Raw genomic sequence first — 21,568 nt, 5'->3', positions numbered from 1 at the left:
AGAGACTGAAGAGTGCAGCACCAGCAGTGAGGATCAGGAAGGTTTGGACAAGGGAAGCACAGGAGAGCCTACAGGACTGCTTTGAATCAGTGAACTGGACTGTATTCAGGGATTCATCTTCGAACCTGGATGAGTATGCTGCAGTAGTTATCGACTTCATTAAAACTTGTGTGGATAAGTGTGTCCACAAAGACTTCCTGTACATTCCCAAACCAAAAGCCTTGGATGAACCAGGAGGTTAAAGGCTAGATCTGGTGGCATTCAAGTCTGGCAACCCAGGCCTGTACCAGAAAACCAGGCATGATTTGCAGAGGGTTATTTCAAGGGCGAAGAGACAATTTTCAACGAGGTTGGAGGTGACATCAGATGCATGGCAACTCTGGAAGGGTCTGCAAGACATTACTTCCTACAAAGCGAAACCCAATAGCATGAATGGCAGCAGTACTTCACTACCAGATGTACTCAATGTCTTCTATGCATACTTTGAAAGGGAGAACACAACTACAGCTGTGAAGATCTCTACTGCACCTGATGACCCTATGATCTCTGTCTCAGAGGCCGTTGTGAACCCTCACCAGGCGGAAGGTCCCAATGAAGTACCTGGTAAGGCTCTGAAAACCTGTGCTAACCAACCAGCAGAAGTACTCAAGGACATTTTCAACCTCTCACTGCTACGGTGGAAGTTCTCACTTGCTTCAAAAAGGCAACAGTTATACCAGTGCCTAAGAAGAATAATGTGAACTGCCTTAATGACTATCACCCGGTAGCACTCACATTGACAGTGATGAAATGCTTTGAGGGGTTGGTCATGACTAGACTGAACTCCTGCCTCAGCAAGGACCTGGACCAACTGCAATTTGCTTATCAGTACAATAGGTCAACAGCAGACACAATGTCAAAGGCTCTCCACACGGTTTTAGACCACCTGGACAACACAAACACCTACGTCAGGATGCTGTTCATCGACTATAGCTCAGCACTTAATACCATTATTCCCACAATCCTGATTGAGAAATTGCAGAACCTGGGCCTCTTCAACTGGATCCTCGACTTCCTAACCGGAAGACCACAATCTGTGCAGATTCATGATAACATATCCTCCTCACTGACGATCAACACTGGCGCACCTTGGGCGTGTGCTTAGCCCACTGCTCTACTCTATGTACCCATGACTGTGTGGCTGGGCATAGCTCAAATACCATCCTTAAATTTGCTGACAATACAATCACTGTTGGTAGAATCTCTTGTGGTGATGAGAAGACGCACAGGAGTGAGATATGCCAACTAGTGGAGTGGTGCCGCAGCAACAATTTGGTACTCAACTTCATTAAGACGAAAGAGCTGATTGTGGACTTCAGGAAAGGTAAGTCAAAGGAACACATACCAAACTTCATAGAGGGATCAGAAGTGGAGAGAGTGGCAAATTCCTGGGTTTCAAGATCTGAGGATCTAACCTGGTCCCAACATATCGATGTTGTTATAAAGAAGGCAGCTATACTTTATTAGGAGTTTGAAAAGATTTGTCATGTCAACAAATACACTCAAAAACTTCTATAGTTGTACCGTGGAGAGCATTCTGACAGGCTGCATCACTGTCTGGCATGGAGGAGCTATTCCATCATCTCAATCATTGATATACTGCATAAAAAGAAGCGGTTGCAACACTGACCCCTGCAGAACACCACTGGTCACTAGCAGCCAATCAGAAAAAGATCCTTTTTTTAATCCCCACTCGCTGCCTCCTACCAATCTGCTGATACTCTAACCATGTCAGCAACTTTCTATGTCAGCTCTTAACTTGGTAAGCGGCCTCGTGTGGCACCTTACAAAGGCCTTCTGAAAGTCCAAATATACAACATCCATTGCATACTGTATATCTATTGTACATGTAATCCCTTCAAAGAATTGCAGTAGGTTTGTCAGACAAGATCTTCCCTTAAGGAAACCATGCTGACTTTGTCCCATCTTGTCCTGTGTCACCAAGTATTCCATAAGTTCATCCTTAACAATTGACTCCAACATCTTCTCATCCACTGAGGATAGGTTAACTGGTCTAGAATTTTCTTTTCTACTGTCTTCCTCATTTCTTAGAGTGAGTGACATTTGCAATTTTCCAGTTCTCTGGCATTTTGCCAGGATCCAATGATTTCTGATTCCAATGCCACCACAATCTCTATGGCTACCTCTTTCAGAACACTAGAGTGCAGCTCATCTGGCCCAGGTAACTTATGTACCCTTAGGTCCTTCATCTCCCTAGTAACAGTAACTGCACTTACTTCTCTTCCCTCACACCTTTTAAACATCTGGCACACTGCTTGTGTGAAGACTGATGCAAAATACTCCTTTAGTTCATCTGCCATCATCTTGGCCCCCATTATTATTTCTCCAGCCTCATTTTTTAAACAATCCTATATCCACTCCTATTTTTTTTTCAAACATACTTGAAAAAGCTTTTCCTATCCACTTCAGTATCGTCTGCCAGCTTGCTTTCGTGTTTTATTGGTTCATTTAAGAAAGCACACCAACAAGTCTACTTCATTAAGAGTTTGAGGAGATTCATTACATTACAAAGGATTCTTGCAAATTAGCCTGGTACGGAGGCTCCAATGCACAGGATCACAAGAGGCTGCAGAGGGTTGTAGATTCAGCACTACATCAGAGACACAACCCTCCCCACTGGTTAGGATATCTCCAAGAGGCAGTGTCTCAAGACGACAACACCCATCATTAAAGACCCCCATCATCTGGAACATGTCCTCATCTTGTTTCTACCATCATCAAAAAGGAAGAGGAGCCGGAGGACCCACATTGAATGATTCAGGAACAGCTACTTCCTTTCTACCATCAGATTTCTGAATAGTCCATGAGCACTATGCCATAGTGCAAAAAATTGAATACTGCAATTTACAATAATTTATTGCAGCCACAGAACAATTTTTTGTCATACGTCCATAACTTCTTCAGCGGTTTGATCAAGACATGACTGCACAAGCGTGTGGACGTCAACCAGTTAGAACAGTGAGAAGTTTTAAAAGAAAACAGCTTTACAGAGCGGGCATCCTGGGAGCGGGAGACAGAGTAGGAGGCCTTTGGTTCAATGGGGCTTTGGCAATAACGGGTCGAGGTGAGGCAGGCTGCCTGTGTAGAATACACACAGGAAGTATGTGTGTGAGGCCGTACTTCTGTGCTCGGTGTTAGATGTGGGAAGTTCTGGAGACTCCCAGTCTCCCAGAGAGCCACATCTGCACCAGTTATGTCGAGCTGTAGCTCTTTAGGAACAGCATTAGGGAACTGGAGATACAGCTCAATGACCTTTGTCTGGTCAGGGAGAGTGAGGAGGTGGACAGAGAGGAGCTATAAGCAGGGCCTTGGGAGAGAGATAAGTGGGTAACAGTCAGAAGAGGGAAGGGCAAGACTCAGATGCTAGAGAGTACCCCTGTGGCTATCCCCCCAACAAAAAGTAGTCCTGTTTGGAGTACTGTTGGGCGGGGGGGGGGGGGGGGGGGGGGGGGAAGAACCGGCCTACCTAGGGAAAACACCTCTGGCACAGGCAAATCTGTGGACACAGGAAAGAAACAAGGATGGTAGTTTGCCTCCCAGCTCCCAGCATCCGGGATGTTTCTGATCGTGTCCACGATGTCCTGAAGTGGGAAGAAGAGCCAGAGGTCATGATACATATTGGTACCAACGACATAGGTAAGAAAAGGGAGGAGGACCTGAAAACAGACTACAGGGAATTAGGTAGAAAGTTAAGAAGCAGGACCTCAAAGGTAGTAATCTCAGGATTACTGCCTGTGCCGCGAGACAGTGAGTTCTGGATCATTGGGACCTCTCCTGGGGCAAGTGTGACCTGTACAAAAAGGACAGGGTTGCACTTGAATCCCGGGGGACCAATATCCTGGTGGGGAGGTTTGCTAAGGCTAGTGGGGAGAGTTTAAACTAGAATATGGGGGTTGGAACCAAACTGAAGAGATGGAGGAAGAGGCAGTTGGCTCACAAATACAGAAAGCTTGGAGACAGTGTGAGAGAGAGGATAGGCTGGTGATAGAGAAGGGGTGCACTCAGACCGATGGTTTGAGATGTGTCTATTTTAACGCAAGGAGTATTATGAACAAAGTGGATGAGCTTAAAGCAGGGATCAGTATTTGGAGCTATGATGTGATGGCCATTACAAAGATATGGATGCCTCCGGGGCAGGAATGGTTATTTCAAGTGCCAGACTTTAGATGTTTTAGAAAGAACAGGGAAGGAGGCAAAAGAGGAGGGGGAGTAGCACTGTTGATCAGAGATCGTGTCAGGGCTGCAAAAAAGGAGGAAGTCTCTGTGGATGGAAGTTAGGAACAGGAAAGGGTCAATAACTCCACTAGGTGTTTTTTAATAGACCTCCCAATAGTAACAGGGACATCAAGGAGCAGATAGGGAGATAGACTCTGGAAAGGTTGTTGTGGTGGGAAATTTTAATTTCCCAAATATTGATTGGCATCTCCCCACAGAGGGGTTTAGGTGGGGTGGAGTTTGTTTGGTGTATTCAGGAAGGTTTCCTGACACAGTATGTACATAAGCCTACAAGAGGAGAGGCTGTACTTGATCTGGTATTCGGAAATAAACCTGATCAGCTGTCAGGTCTCTGTGGGAGAGCATTTTGGAGATAGTGATCACAATTCTATCTCCTTTACCATAGCATTAGAGAGGGATAGGAACAGATAAGTGAGGGAAACCTTTGATTGGAGTAAAGGGAAATATGAGGCTATCGGGCTGGAACTTGGAAGCATAAATTGGGATAGGGAAATGTACGGAAGAAATGTGGCAAACGTTCAGGGGATATTTGCTTGGAGTTCAGCATAGGTACGTTCCAATGAGACAGGGAAAGAATGGCAGGATACAGGAACTGTGATGTACAAAGGCTGTTGTAAATCTAGTCAAGAAGAAAAGAAAAGCTTATTAAAAGTTCAAAAAACTAGGCAATGATAGAGATCTAGAAGATTATAAGGCCAGCAAGAAAGAGCTTAAGAATGAAATTAGGAGAGCCAGAAGGGGCCATGAAAAGGCCTTGGCGTACAGTATTAAGGAAAACCCCAAGGCATTCTACAAGTATGTTAAGAGCAAGAGGATGGACCAATCAAGTGTGACAGTGGAAAAGTGTGTATGTAACCAGAGGAGCTTAACAAGTGCTTCAGTATTCACTACAGAAAAGGATCTTGGCAATTGTAGGGATGACTTATATTGGATTGAAAATCTTGAGCATATATACATATTAAGAAACAGGATGTGTTGGAACTTTTGGAAAGCATCAAGTTGCATAAGTCACTGGGATCGGATGAGATGTACCCCAAGCTACTGTGGAAAGTGAGGGAGGAGATTGTTGATCCTCCGGCAATGATCTCTGCATCATCAATGGGGACAGGAAAGGTTCCGGAGGATTGGAGGGTTGTAGACGTTGTTCCCTTATTCGAGCAAAGTAAGCAGAGATAGCCCAGGAAATTATAGATTAGTGAGTTTTACTTAAGTTGATGGAGAAGATCCTGACAGGCAGGATTTATACACATTTGGAGAGGCATAATATGATAAGGAATAGTCAGCAGGGCTTTGTCAAATGCCTTACAAGCCTGATTGAATTTTTTAAGGATGTGACTAAACACTTGATGGAGGTAGAGCAGTCGATGTAGTGTATATGGATTTTTGCAAGGCATTTGATAAGGTACCCCATGTAAGGCCTATTGAGAAAGTAAGGAGGCATGGGATCCATGTGGACGTTGCTTTGTGGATCCAGAATTGGCTTGCCCACAGAAGGCAAAAAGTGGTTGTAGATGGGTCATATTCTGCATATAGGTGGGTAACCAGTGGTGTGCGTCAGGGATCTGTTCTGGGAACCCTTCTCTTCATGATTTTTATAAATGACCTGGATGAGGAAGAGGAGGGATTAGTAAATTTGCTGATGACACAAAGGTTGGGGTGTTGTGGATAGCATGGAGGGCTGTCAGAGGTTACAGTGGGACACTGATAGGATGCAAGACTGGGCTGAGAAGTAGCACATGGAGTTCAACTCAGAAGTGTGAGGTGGTTCATTTTGGTAGGTCAAATGTGATGACAGAATATAGCATTAATGGTAAGACTCTTGGCAATGTCGATGATCAGAGGGATCTTAGGGTCCGAGTTCATAGGGCACTCAAAGCTACTGCACGGGTTGACTCTGTGGTTAAGGCAGCATATAGTGCATTGACCTCCATCAATCATGGGATTGAGTTTAGGAGCCAAGAGGTAATGTTACAGCTATGCAGGACATCAGTCAGACCCTACTTGGAGTTCTGTGCTCAGTTCTGGTCACCTCACTATAGGAAGGATGTAGAAACCACAGAAAGGGTGCAGAGGAGATTTACAAGGATGTTGGCTGGATTGGGGAGCATGCCTTATGAGAACAGGTTGAGTGAACTCTGCTCTTTTTCCTTGGAGCAATGGAGGATGAGAGGTGACCTGATAGAGGTGTACAAGATGCTGAGAGGCATTGATCGTGTGGATAATCAGAGGCTTTTTTCCAAGACTCAAATGGCTAATGCGAGAGGGCACAGTTTTAAGATGCTTGGAGGTAGGTACAGAGAAGATGTCATGGGTAAGATTTTTTTTATATAAAACCCAGAGTAGTAAGTGCATGGAATGGGCTGCCAGCAACGGTGATGGAGGCGGATATGATAGAGTCATTTAAGAGACTCCTGGATAGGTACATAGAATTTAGTAAAATAGAGGGCTACAGATAACCCTAGGTTATTTCTAAGGTAAGGACATGTTCGGCACAGCTTTGTGGGCCCAATGGCGTGTATTGTGCTGCAGATTTTCTATGTTTCTATACTATTACATCTGAATGAGATTCTGAATCACTCTAGTCACTGCCATTATCCCTATGCACAACTGGTCCATCTGCACTTTTTCAATACCACTGCCTTCGCAAAGATGCGACACCTTGGTATACTTTACAGGCCAGTGTCAGATAATGAATGGGTTCCACTTTTACTTAAATTTATAAGCTAATTTTGGCCCAAGTCATAAAAGACAAAACTCACTACAGTTAACATACCATGGCTGGTATCAAAAACACAAAATACTGATTGGACAAATGCCACAAGACAAAGAAAAGTAAATATTTCTGGCATTCCAAGGAATCCATGTATTGATGTCAGACTTTGGGTTTCAGTACCGTAGGAGCTCCTTTGTATGTCAGGGTGCTGATAGCCTATATTTCCAGTAGCCGTGGAGATTTCTCTTTCACAGTAGCCTTTAGCCGTATGTTAATGATTCCGATCAATTTATCTGCCAATTAACTTATGCTACAATTTCAGGAACATTGATTTTAAAGTTACCCAATCTGGCCTCTCATCTCTTCTCACCTCCTCCTTTCTCTCCTCTCAATCAGATTCCTTCCTCTCTAGCCATTTACCTTTCCTACCCAAAGTATACTGCAGATGCTGTGGTCAAATCAACACATACAAACAAGCTGGATGAATTCAGCAGGTCGGGCAGCATCCGCTGAAATGAGCAGTCTGACTGCTCATTTCAACGGATGCTGCCCAACCTGCTGAGTTCATCCAGCTTGTTTGTATGCATTACCTTTCCTACCCACCTGGCTTCTCCTATAGCCTTCTAATTATCTTCCTCTTCCCACATCTTTATTCTGTCATCTTTCCCTTTCCCTTCCAGTCCTGAAAAAGGATCATGGCGTGAAACATCAACTGCTTATTCACTTCCATCGATGCTACCTGATCTGCTGAGTTCCTTTGGATTTCCAGCATCTGCAAAATTCCTTGTGTTCAAGATACTTCTGTTTATCAATTCAAAGTCTCTTTATTATTCTCATGGCATTAGTCCACATGGGTATCTATAAACAAATTTTGTTTTCTTTCTCAACTTCCTTCCAGCCTCTGAGACACCCTTTACCTTGGTACCTACAATTGTCAGGCTTCAAATAATACCCAAAGAGCATATTGCATATTTCTATTCTGTAAAGTACACTTATTTATCAAAGAATGTATAAACTATACACCTTGAGATTTGTTTGCATACAGGCAGCCCCCCCCCCCCCCACACACACACACACACACACACACAGACATCATGCCAACAATAGGAGCAAACTACAGCATTCCGAACCAGCTTGAGTCCTGAGGTCCACTCCCTGGAGCAGCCGGAGTATCTCAGTTCATATTAGCTGCGAAACTTGCAGTAACAGCTGCCAAAGAGGTTCACAGCTTTGGTGGCGCAGAGAGAAAAGAACAGCATAGGAGAGTGAGCAATATCAGCCTGACCCTTACCTCCAGTACTGACACACGGGCTTTTCTGCCTCTATGGATCAGCTTTTAAATTGTTCAAGCACTGGGTGGTGTTTCACTCTTGGACCCGGATCCCAGCACAGTGACATACTTGGGCTGCGCAGCCGGAAGCTGTTCTCAATCTCACTAAATCAGCTAGATGCTTGGGAGTGATTTAAACTCGCACCCAGGTCAGGCGGATGGGCATTGAACCTCTTCTACATCAACTCCTCTCCAAATCGCTCACTCCAACTGCAACACCAACTCCATCAGCAACCCCGAGAACACACTACACTTCAGCTTTGTGACATGCCCACAAGGCCCATCTTTCGATTCAGCTTCACCTCTGCTTGCTTCTTCATTGTTTGTGGTGATAGTTTACCACAATTTACTTCAGAAAAAGTGTTATTAATAAAGTTTTTAATTGTTTTTTTGCCCTTTGAACTACCAAAGAGCTGTTGTATGTGTTCAATAGCGCCATTTTAAACTGGAAGTCATTCCTTTGAGATATTCCCTTGTGCCTTGGTGTGCTTTTGCCTGATCTTTCTTTTTCAAAACACATAACAAGGACTCCTTATTTGGAGGATCTCCTTCTCAATTCTATGAAATTCTTATTACAAAGTTATCTGAAAGTATACTCTCTCCTTCCTGAACCTGGCTATCCTCTCAAGTGTGATTGTGTTACGGCTAAATCTACAGATTAGGAATTTACACTCAGCATGACCCAGCATTAACACATATTTACTGCTTCTTGAAAACCTAATTTAAAATTAGATAAATAACACACACAAAATGCTGGTGGAATGCAGCAGGCCAGGCTGCATCTATAGGAAGTACAGTCGACGTTTCGGGCTGAGACCCTTCGTCAGGACTAACTGAAAGAAAAGATAGTAAGAGATTTGAAATTAGATATACAGATTAAATTGCCATTATGTTGATTCTAAGCATTTTCATTTTACTCTTAATAATATACCAACTTTCACAGTGCTACACAAACACAATTTTGAATGCTGAATGCACACCAATGCATCCAATTTCAACTCATCAAACTCTAAACTTTAAACTATGTCCATGACCTACTCAGATAATGAGCTTATACTTGTTATTGCATTAATATCTGCAGCTCAAGCACTGACAAACTCTACAATTGGAAAAAAAGCCCAAGTTAAACACAAAGTTAAGCAGAAATATACTAAGGCAATCCAAGTTCACAATGTAATATTCACTTGAACAATGTAAATGAATGCCACATTCTGGAAAGATGATAGGTAGTTCAGTCAAAACACAAAGTGGTGGAAAATAGTCAGTAAGTATCTGTAGTGAGAAAAACTGTGTTCATGGTTCAGGCTGAAGATCTTTCATCAGAACTGATGTGGCATGTCTGTTGAATCTTTTCAGCATTGCCTGTTTTATTTCAGCTTTTCAACATCTGCAGTCTTTTATTTTTAGGCAATCTACTGGACTCAGCTATTGCACATGATCTCACACATTAGCCAATGGTATCCTTGCAGCTTTATTTAGAAACAATGCACTTTGAGGTATCTTTGTTTAGCAACTCAAAACTAGTTGACTGTGAGAGGAAGCAATCAGTCTGCAAGCTTTATTCTTCCCAGGTCACTGCATTGTTAAAACTATACTGTCTAAAGCTAAGGTAATGCTTTTGATCCTACCTCAAATCCAAACCACAACACACCTTTCAAAAATAATCAAACATATCCTTCAACATAATACTCTTTGGCCCATATTGCCTGAGCTTACTCAATGGCAATTTAAACTATCCCCATAAGCTTGTTCCTTGTTTTTTTCATGTGCCTTCTAAATACTTCTTTACATTGTAATCATATCTGCTTCCATCATATTCCCTGAAAGTGCATTTCAGGCACATATTATGCTGCATTAAAAAAAAACTTCCGATATAAATCTTTCAATCTTCCCCTCTAACCTTCAAGCCGTTCTCACGTATTTGACATTTCTGCACAGGGAAAATGACTCCATCAACCCTATTTAGACCTTTAATAATATTATACACTTCTATCAGATAGCCCTTAACTTCCTATTGTGCAGCAACCAGAAATGCACACAATACTTCAAATATGATTTCCCAATTTTTATTTAATACACACACTATACACACACACACACACTGAAGGAAGTTTGCTGCCAGCCTTCTTTATCATCCTTCCCACTATATTTGTCATTTTCAGGGTGCTACACTCTTGAATCCCAAGATCCCTCTGCAAATTAATATTCCCAAGAACCCTGCCATTTATTGTATATTTTATTTGACCTACGAAGGAGCAACATTTCACACTTGTCTCAATTAAGCTCCATCTGCCATATCTTTGCCCACGTTTCCAACTGGTCTATATACAGTCGACCCTCCTTATCTGCGGGGAATTGGTTCCGGGAACGCCGCAGATACCAAAATTTGCTCAATTCCTTTATTTAACATGTCTCATTGCGGTGGTCTTTAGGACCCAGCGGAACCCCGGACTTTATTTAATATGGCTCTGTGCAGTGGACATTAGGACTTGGTGGTGCAGCTCTGAATCCACAGTGTTTCTGTTCACAAAAATAATCATGATCGCGACTGAAAATAAGGTAGAAGTAATAAAGCAATTGGAAAGAGGTGAAACGCTATCAGTCATTGGAAAAGCGTTAGGCTACAGTCGGTCAACGATCGGAACAATTTTAACGGAGCATGTGAAAGGCCCTGCCCCGATGAAAGCTACAATTATTACCAAGCAACGCAGTGGTTAAATAATTGAAATACGTATGTTTCTTAAGTGTTTTATATGCATGGAAAGGTAAAATATGTACTATATAACTAAGAAAAACGTTCGATTAACTGACACTAAATAATACCGGATGTACCTGTTCCAACCTCAAATCCAACTTAAAGATGGACTCAGGAATGGAACTCATTCATAACTCGGGGTCTGCCTGTACTTTTAAGTCATTTCTAGATTACTTATAATACCTAATACAATGTAAATGCTATGTAAGTAGTTGTTATACTGTATTGTTTAGGGAATAATGACAAGAAAAAAGTCTGTACATGCTCAAGCAACGAGTGCTAGAGAGAGAACTTCCGGGTTTTCCCGATCCGCGGTTGATTGAATCCACGGATAAGAAGGGCCGATTGTACTGCCAAATACTTTGACAACCTTCCTCCCCATTCACAATTCCACAGTTTTGTGTCAGAATCTTTTCACAAAAGCCTATCGGCAGTTAGATACCTATAAACACTCTTGGCAGTGGGAGAAGTGAAATTGGTTCCCAGCAAAGAACTGTCATTCACCCAGTGTGAAGAAACAGATTATAATTGGTTCAAAATCATTACTAAGATTAATCTAAGAACTGGTTACACCAACCAATGAGGAGAAGCACAATTAAAATGGCACACAAATCCAAAACACTAACTAAAAGAACAAAGCTGCAATCAACCACTGCCTTTTGTATTTTCTGTTTGACTTAAACATCAACGTAATCTCTTTCAACCAATAAAAAGTAAATCAGTGTTGCATTAAGTTTACTCAAGCATTTTACTTTTCTCCAACATCATTTGCATGATTGGTATCACCCTTGGCACAGGAAATTTGGTTCACTTGTATCAGGTTTATTTCACTTTCTGTATCACTTTCGCCAATCACCTTTCCAGCTCTTAGCTTCATCCCACCCCCTCCGGTCTTCTCCTATCATTTCGCATTTCCCCCTCCCCCCACTACTTTCAAATCTCTTACTATCTCTCCTTTCGGTTAGTCTTGACGAAGGGTCTCGGCCCGAAACGTCGACAGCGCTTCTCACTATAGATGCTGCCTGGCCTGCTGTGTTCTACCAGCATTTTGTGTGTGTTGTTTGAATTTCCAGCATCTGCAGATTTCCTCGTGTTTGCTCTTATTTCATAGTTGGCTTGTATTCCTTGAGTTGCAATAAAATCCAATCCCAAGCACTTGGTTCTCAAAAACAAATAATGGGTGTTCCCCATATGATCCAAATGAGTTAATTATATTTGCTTTTTTCCCATTCCTGAATTCACCTGTCTATTAACACCTATAATTAGTACCCACCACACTATAAGGCAATAAGGGAGCACCAAGCTCGAAGAGAAACAGTCTTCTCAATTTTAATCACATGTACATGCAAATTCACAGGTAATAATGTCAGAAGTAGAACCAGCTGGTCTCCTCTGCTCTGTTTATGGGGGAACAAAAGAGCAGGATTCTTTTCAGCAGGATCTCAATGATTTAATATCAAGGTTTGTTGATGATAACAGTTACCTATGAAATTACAAATTTATTCTGAAGTTAATTTAAGCCCAATATAAAGTTATCCTGAAATAGGCAGAAAGGCTAATAACCAATACTTGTTTCCACTGGAAGAAATTGTCTTGCAGCTAACCCTACATTCTGATAACAGTATACAAGAATTTTGTGGAATGCCAACCTACATAGAAAGCCAACCCCTTAAAAGTGATTAAATGTTTCTTCCCAAATCTTTTATACCAAAAACATTATGTCCCATCAACAACAAAATTAACAATGTCACGCTTAATTCAGTTAGTCCTCACAGCAACAAAGATCCACACATTTAATCTCAAAACACCTTTTTTCATTTCATGAGTCTACATTTCAAACCAAATACAAGTCCCCAAATATTTAAGACCAATTTGCATTAAACCAAGTAATTTATCTTGCTTGAAAGAAATACAATGTAAAACTTTTCTCATATATCCAATCTATTTTCTATCCTTTATCACAATAAACTGAATATGACAACTATATTTGTGGAATATCAATGGGTGCTTCCCATTTCCCATAGCACTTGCTGCTTGCTTGCTGTTTCCAGTTTACTGAACTACTGAGAACATAACAGCAGTGCTTGCAATATTGAAAATGCATTGTACAATAGTAAGACAGCCCAAATAATCAGGGGATGCGAACTATTTTCTATTTAAACAAATACCAGGGGCACAAGGAAACCAAATTTGAAGAACCCCACAGTATGCAAGCTCTAAACATTAATAACGATCAAGTCGAAAGGTAAATTTATCTGCTTCATCACACTCGAGGTCCCGTAAGCCAGCGCTTAAGTTGAACTGTGTATAAACAGAGTTGTTACAAACATAATAATGCGAGACAAATAATTCCTCTTCTTCGTATTAAAGACTCCATTCACAACTGATTACAAAGTAAACGACCTTCACACATTAATATCGTTTAAACCAAGTTACAATATAAAAATTACAACCATTTCCTCACTCCTTTAACTTCAACTTTTATTACTCATTGCAGATTGCACAACTCCGTCACCATGCAAGAAACTAAAACGGCTTTTTAAGTCACTTCTCCTGTGACATTAGCTCACTCGTCAATCTAAAACTGTTTATCTGCAGTTAGAACCACCGAGTTGTTTCTAAACGCGGTGATCACACATATACACAACACTGACCACGTATTTATCAAACACAGGACCCGATACGGCTCCAAGCAACCACAGCCAGTCCTTGCCCCACACAAACCACTCGACTCCCACTCCCGCCTCGTCCCGGGCCGGGCCCAGCCACCCCCTCCTCATCCTTACTCGAGTCCCAAGTTGCTGCCTGCCGAACCCACCTGAGAAGGTTGGAAAGCTGAGGAAGGGACACGGTTCCGCCACTGCCGCCTGCCGACAACCGATGCTTGCCGCTCAGCAGCTTTTCCACCACGGCCACATTGCCGGTCCTCGCCGCTTCGAGCAGCTCCTGCTCCTTGCCCATGCCGCCGTCGGGTCGCCGCAGATCCGCCGAGGCACCGCCGCGATCCCCCGTCCACTCGAGCCAGACGGTCAGCGCAGGCGCACAGGCTCCTCGTCCACCCGCCCCCCCCCCCCCCCGAGCGGGCAGCAGGCGCGCGCGTGCGCACGAGCTCCGGGCGCGGAGCCTCGCTCCGGCCGCGCCTCCAGCGGCCAAGGTGTGCGCCGTGCGCCCGGGACGACGGACGGGGCTTTCCTTCCGCGGCCCCAACCTCTAATCAGGGATCTCGGTCCGAAACGTCCACTCCCCTCCGCAGATGCTGCTGCCCCTGCCCCTGCCGAGTTCCTCCATGGCCTTGCTCAAGTGGGGCTAAGCAGACCTCTATGCGAGAGGTGTCTGTCAGGCATGGCAAGTTTTCATTAGGGTTAATCTGATTTTCGAGGCAGCGTATTTCGCTGGGTGGTTGGAACTGAATCAGCTCTGTGGGCTTGGATTTCCAGCATCCGCAGATTTTCTCGTGTTTGCAACTCTGGGTGTTCTTGCGAATTTTTTAATTTAGCCCGGCCGCTTGCAGATTACGCCCAGCTGGTGTTTGTGTGAATTAGTTTAGGGGTGGGTGACAGTGGCGAGTCAGCAACAGTCTCCTTTCGTCCAGCAAGTCCAGCACATTTGCTACACATCCATTTTTATTGTTCCGACATTCCCATCAAACACCACATTCTACCACTCACCAATACACTGCAGCAACTGACGGTGGCCAATTACTTACCAAAACTCAGATGAAACCAGGGGATCTCACTGACAGTATGTAAACTCCACATAGATAGCAACAGAGATCAGGATTGAACATGGGTGACTGGAGTATGAGATAGGAACTCTGCTAGCTGAATCACTGGGCAGAGAAGAAGTGATACTCTCCCTATATAGACCTATATTACCCCTATATAGACCACTGGCAGCAGCTTGCCACAGTGCCCTGTTCTGGGCCAGTCCCCAGATGTAGCCCATCTTCAGGAATGAGGTCTTTGGAGCTCCTGGTGGCATTTCTGTAGCTCTGGGTTTTTACAGGGTGGGTGCTAGTCCCATGCCCAACCCTCCCCCTTTCACAGCCGGGCTTGGGATGGCAAAGTCTGATACTCTTCAACTAGGCAATTAATTTCGAAATAAGCTGATTACATTTTGTGCTGGGACTTTGGATTGAAACTGGACTCTGCCAGTATCCAAAGAAAATGAATTAGGATATATGATTATCAGTCCAAATATTTTCAAATAGAGTATTACTCCCCTATTTTAATTACAACATTTAATCCTCTTCACAAATTTCAAAGACATTTACAGGGAAAAAAGAAATACAGAATCAGGTTTAATATCACTGAAATTGATTGTTCTGTGGCAGTACATTACAATACAATAATAAAACTATTAATTACAATGTGTATGCATATAAATTAAATAAGTAGTGCAAAAAGTGAGGAAAATTCTGAAGTAGTGTTCATAGGTTCATTGTCCATTCAGAAATCCGATGGCGGAGAGGAAGAAGCTGTTCCTGAAACATTGAGAGTGTGTCTTCAGGCTCCTGTACCTCCTCCTTGATGGCAGCAATGAGAAGAGGGCATGTCTTGGGTGATGAGTGGAGAGGTCCTTAAAGACAGATGCTGCCTTTGAAGGTGTCCTGGATGCTGGGGAGGCGAGTGCCCATGATGGAACTGGCTGTGAGAACAGCTCTCTGCAGTTTTTTCCAATCCTGTGCAGTGACCCCTCCATACCAGATGGTGTTTATGTATGGATTTTTTGTAAATTATAATTTTACAAAATGACTGACAAACTGCAAATGCAAATAATGCTGAGAACGTGAATGAAGAGTCCTTGAACGTGAGTTTGCAGGTTATAAAATCAGTTTAGGGTAACGGTGAATGTAGTTGTCCAGGAGTATGATGGTTCCCAAACGTGGTGGTGTGGTGCCTCGTGTCCAACGGTGGCAGTGAGAAGAGACCACAATGGTGGTGTTTGATGATGGATGCTGCTTTCTTGTGGCAGTGCTGTATGTCAATATACTCAGTGGTAGGGAGGGTTTTGCCTGTGATGAACTGGGCTGTATCTATCTAAACTTTTTTTCCAGTTCTGATGAAGGATCTTGCCCCAAAACATCAACTGTTTACTCTTTTCCATAAATGCTGCCTGGCCTGCTGAGTTCCTCCTGCATTTTGTGTGTGTTGCTTAGATTTGCAGCACCTGCAGATTTTCTCTTCTTTGGGCTGTATCCACCACTTCCTGTAGCCTTTTCTGTACCTGGGCACTGGTGTTTCTATACCAGGCCATGAAGCAACCCAGCAGGGTACTTACCTCTATGCATCTTGTCAAATTTTGATGACATGCTGAAACTACACAAACTTCGAAGAAAGTAGAAGTGCTGTTGTGCCTTTTTTATAATGACACTTAAAGTACATTCAGTGACTATTAGGCAACTCCTGTACCTAATAAAGTGGACACTGAGTGCATGTTCATGGTCTTCTGCTGCTGTACCCCATCGATATCAAGGTTCAACACGTTATGCACTCAGACAGGTTCCTCTGCACACTACTGTTGTAACACATGGTTATAAGTTGCCTGCCTGTCAGCCTGAAGCTGTCTGGCTATTCTCTTGACTTCTCTCATTCACAAGGCGTTTTCACCCACAGAACTGCCACTCACTGGATGTTTTATTTTTGTTTTTTACATTATTCTCTGTAAACTCTAGATACTGTTGTGCATGAAAATCCCAGATCAGTAGTTTCTGAGATTCTCAAACCATCCCATCTGGCACCAAAAATCATTCCATGGTCAAGTCACTTAGATCACATTTCTTCCCCATTCTGATGTTTGGTCTGAACGACAACTTAATCTTTTGACCAGATCTGCATGCTTTTATGCATTGAGTTGCTGCCACATGATTGGCTAATTTAATATTTGCATTAATGAACGGGTATAGAGAAGTACTTTATAAAATGGCCAATGAGTGTATTGCTGTTCACAAGACGGATTGTCTGGTATACAGGGATTTAAAATTGTTGACCCTCTCCACCTTGAACCCTTTGATGCGACAGGCTCATGGACCCCCAGCTTCTTCTTCCTGTAGTCAATAATGAGCTCTTTGGTTTTACTGATGTTGGGTTATGGTTACTGTTGTGACACCACTCAACCAGATTTTAAGTCTCTCTCCGAAATGCTGATTTGTCACCACCTTTTATTTCACCCATAACAATGGTGCTGTCAGTGGTGCACATTATGTTTCGCTGTTCCCACTACCAAGCACATCTTTCCCTCCTCCCCACGTTCTGCTTTCCATGATATGTCTCCCTTGTCATTCATCCCTTCCCACTGATCTCCCTCCTGGCACTTATCCTTGCAATTGGAACAAGTGCCACACCTGCCCCTACACCTCCTCCCTCACTGCAATTCAGCGCCCCAAACTGTCCTACCAGCTCTTCACCTGTGAGTCTGTTGGGACCATCTACTATATGACCCAATGTATGCTCCATCTGCCAGAAAAAGTGGGATCTCTTGGTGACCTCCCACTTCAATTCTATCTACATTCCCATTCTGATGTATCAATCCATGACCTCCTCTGCTCAGGCACTAGTTGAACTTCTGCTGTTGATTTCAAGATCAGGCTCGTGAAGAAGAAAAAAAGCAGCTGAATCTAATCCCACCATTCAATGACTCCATCTGACCAACTGAGCTCTGCTGTTGCATCCATCACCATCAAAGCTTTGGTTAAAACTCATTTTTGTTACACATGAAGACTGTATGTGGATGAGACAGATTTTTTTCATTTGCAGTTTAAGGTCACTGGTTGCGATGAGAATTTCGCTGTTATCTAAGACAGTATGAATTGCTTAGGAAAGTATAGTTGAAATTGAACTAATGTAATGCTGGATCTGAGGCACAGAAAGAAGGTGAAGCCAGGTGGGTGGTGGAGGGGAGATGAAGTAAAAAGCTGGCCGGTGTTAGGTGAAACAGGTAAAGAGCTGGAGAAGAAGGAATCTGCTAGGCGAGGAGAGTAGGCCATGGAGAAAAGGAAGAAGAAGGGGCATCAGAGAGAGGTGAGAGGCAAATGAGGAGAAAAGGTAAGAGGAACAGAGGAAGTGGGAAGGGGGAGGAAAAAAATTACATAATGATCATCTATGTTCATGCCATCAGATTAGAGACTACCAAGATGGAATAGGAGGCCTTTTCAATATTCCTAATTCATGGATAGGAACTGGAGCCTATTCATTTTCCATGGAAAGGTATTGCTGAAAGGAAGAACAGAAAATACATGGCAATTAATCTTTTTGAATATTGTTTGATTTCATATTTTAATTAATTAAGGGATTTAAAAATATTTTTACTTTAAATGTTGCATCATTTAAACGTATCAACTCCTGCCTAAGAAGTGAGATCCACTTCAATTTGCCTACTGTCACAGCAAGTCCACAGCAGATGCCATTTCATTGGATCTTCACTCAACACTGGAACATCTGGACAGTAAGCATGCTCAGCATTCAATACTATCTTACGCTCAAAACAAATCAATAAGCTTCAACACCTTAGCCTCAAAACCTCCTTGTGCAATTGGATCCTCAATTTCCTCACTTGCAGACCCCAGTCAGGTCAGATGGGCAACAACGTTTCCTTCACAATTCCACTGTATTAATGGGGAAGTCAGAATATAGATAGCAGCTTTGGATCTTCTGGCTCATGCCAGAATAAATGCTGGTTGTCTAGTATGGAACGTTCAGCATTTTCTGGTAAGTTCTACACCAGTGTTTCAAGTTCACCAACTTTAACTACATGTAAAACCTTGAATAAGTTGAAGACCTTCACGCAATGCCCTTGTAAAATAACAGTGGTGGTTGTCTCTTGGGATCCGAGGAACACTAAACATTCTGCAGTCATCTGTGGATACGCAAGTGGCTTCGGAGGCCGAAGGCCAAAGCACACATGCGGTTGCAGTTTGGACATGGAATGGCGGTTGCTGGAACGGGTGCATACACCACTTTGTGGTGTCGGTCTCGTGCTGCTGCAAGGAGCTGATTTCGGCATTCTCAAAGTCAGATGCAGCATTTCTGGTCAGGGCACGCCACACAGCCCTGTCGGCTGTGGACTCCTCAAGTTGTTGAGGCTGGAGGTCTGCCCATTTGATGTATGATCTCAAATTGTCCTTGAATCTTTTTTTAGGGCAGCCCTGATTGTGATTGCCATGTTCAAGCTCACCGTAGAGCAGCTGTCTGGGGATTCTTGTTTCACCCATGTGGATTACATGGCCAATCCAGTGTAGCTGGGCCTTGAGGATTCTTGTTTCACCCATGTGGATTACATGGCCAATCCAGTGTAGCTGGGCCTTGAGGATTCTTGTTTCACCCATGTGGATTACATGGCCAATCCAGTGTAGCTGGGCCTTGAGGATTCTTGTTTCACCCATGTGGATTACATGGCCAATCCAGTGTAGCTGGGCCTTGAGGATTCTTGTTTCACCCATGTGGATTACATGGCCAATCCAGTGTAGCTGGGCCTGGAGGATTCTTGTTTCACCCATGTGGATTACATGGCCAATCCAGTGTAGCTGGGCCTTGAGGATTCTTGTTTCACCCATGTGGATTACATGGCCAATCCAGTGTAGCTGGGCCTGGAGGATTCTTGTTTCACCCATGTGGATTACATGGCCAATCCAGTGTAGCTGGGCCTTGAGGATTCTTGTTTCACCCATGTGGATTACATGGCCAATCCAGTGTAGCTGGGCCTTGAGGATTCTTGTTTCACCCATGTGGATTACATGGCCAATCCAGTGTAGCTGGGCCTGGAGGATTCTTGTTTCACCCATGTGGATTACATGGCCAGTCCAGTGTATCTGGGCCTGGAGGATCCTTGCCTCAATGCTTGTGCTGTTGTCTCTGTCAAGGACTTCCTGGTTGGTGATTCGGTCCTGCCATTGAATCCTCATGATCGACCGCAGAGAGCGCATGTGAAACTGCTCCAGCTGTTTGATGTGCCTGCGGTACAGGGTTCAGGTTTCCGAGCCGTACAGGAGAGAGGTGAGGACCACAGCCTTGTACACCTTGAGCTTGGTTGAAAACTGAATGTCCTTGTGCTCCAGAACTTTGACACGGAGTTTCCCGAGTGCCTGGCTGGCTTTCTGGACCCTTGCTATGATCTCCTTGTCAAGGGATCCGTCACAGGAGATGGTGCTTCCTGAAGCTCCACATTCTTCAGGACAGTGCCATCGATGGTGATGCATGGCTGAGGAGGGTGACTGTTTGGTGCAGGCTGTAGGAGAACTTCAGTCTTACAGAGGCTGATTGTCAGGCCGAATAGCTTTGAGGCTGCAGAGAACTTGTGGACAATCATCTGCAGGTGGTTCTCCTGGTGGGCCATGAGGGCATAGTCATCAGCAAACCGGGCTTAAGTGATGAGCCTCCTCATCATTTTGGTCTTTGCAGCAAGGCGTCTCAGGTCAAACATCATTCTGTCTAGGCGATATCTTATGCAAATACCCAGGTCTAGGTCTTTAACAGCATGCTTCAGCATTTGGGTGAAGAAGAAGTTGAAGATCACTGGTGCCTTGCTTCACGCCATTTGAGATGTTGAAAGTCTCAGATGGGGAACCAACTGAGACCACTTCTCCTGTCATGCCGTCGTGGAGCAGGCGGATGAGTGGAGTGAATTTCCGCGGGCAGCCAAGCTTTCTAAGGATGATCCACAGTGCGTTTCTGTTGACCGTGTCAAACGCCTTCGTCAGATCAATGAAGGCAGGGTATAATGTCATGTTCTGTTCCAGGCACTTCTCCTGTATCTGTCTCACTGTGAAGTCATGTCGACAGTGCTGCTTTCGGGATGAAAGCCGCATGGTGACTCAGGAAGATTCTCTTCTGACACTGTTGGAATCAATCTGTTGAGGATGATGCAGACGAGGATTTTTCCAGCAATAGAAAGTAGTGAAATGCCTCTGTAGTTCCCACAGTCGGTCCTTGAACCTTTATTTTTGTAGAGCGCGATTATCATTGCATCTCTGAGGTCAGGGGGCATCTCTTCTTCTTCCCAACTGCTAGTCAGGGTGCTGTGGAAAGCCTCAAGTGATACCTTGCTGAGTGCCTTGTACAGTTCAGCAGGTATTCCATCCTTGCCGGACGCCTTGCCACTGCTCATCTGCGTGATAGCCTTCTTGACTTCATCTATCGAGGGAGGGTCATCTAGGCTGTTGGGAGATTTGGTCCAGAACAGACTGGTCGACCGATAAAGGGCGGTTCAGGAGCTGGCTGAAATACTCTTTCCATCTGTGTTGGATGCTCTCTTTGTCCTTTAGCAGTGTGGTTCCATCAGCAAGCAGTAGTGGAGATGGGCCAGATCTTGAGGGGCCTAAGATCATCTTGATGGAGTTGAAGAACAGCTTTGAGTTGTTAATGTCAGTGAACTGTTGCACCTCTTCAGCTTTCCTATCCCACCACAGGCCATGCATCTTGCACATTTCCCACTGGGCATGGACCTGAAGGGACTTGAACCGCTCTTGTTTGGGAATGGA

General features: G+C 43.8%; 1 protein-coding gene across 11 annotated transcripts in view; it reads right to left on the bottom strand.

Annotated features, from left to right (window-relative positions):
• The window catches only part of LOC132381224 (ankyrin repeat and SAM domain-containing protein 1A-like), a 496,261-nt gene extending 482,116 nt beyond the window's left edge, over window positions 1–14,145 (bottom strand). For all 11 annotated transcript variants that reach the window (XM_059950560.1, XM_059950567.1, XM_059950559.1 and 8 more), the window contains exon 1: window positions 13,913–14,145. In XM_059950560.1, coding sequence (XP_059806543.1) covers window positions 13,913–14,055 — 143 coding nt within the window. In that variant the 5' untranslated portion in view covers window positions 14,056–14,145. The remainder of the gene's footprint in view (window positions 1–13,912) is intronic.
• Window positions 14,146–21,568: the final 7,423 nt, after the last annotated feature.

The sequence above is a fragment of the Hypanus sabinus genome, chromosome 25 (assembly GCF_030144855.1).
Source record: "Hypanus sabinus isolate sHypSab1 chromosome 25, sHypSab1.hap1, whole genome shotgun sequence".
In the NCBI taxonomy this organism is placed as follows: Eukaryota; Metazoa; Chordata; class Chondrichthyes; order Myliobatiformes; family Dasyatidae; genus Hypanus; species Hypanus sabinus.
Note: the sequence above shows the minus strand (reverse complement) of the source record. Positions and strands in the feature narration are given on the sequence as shown.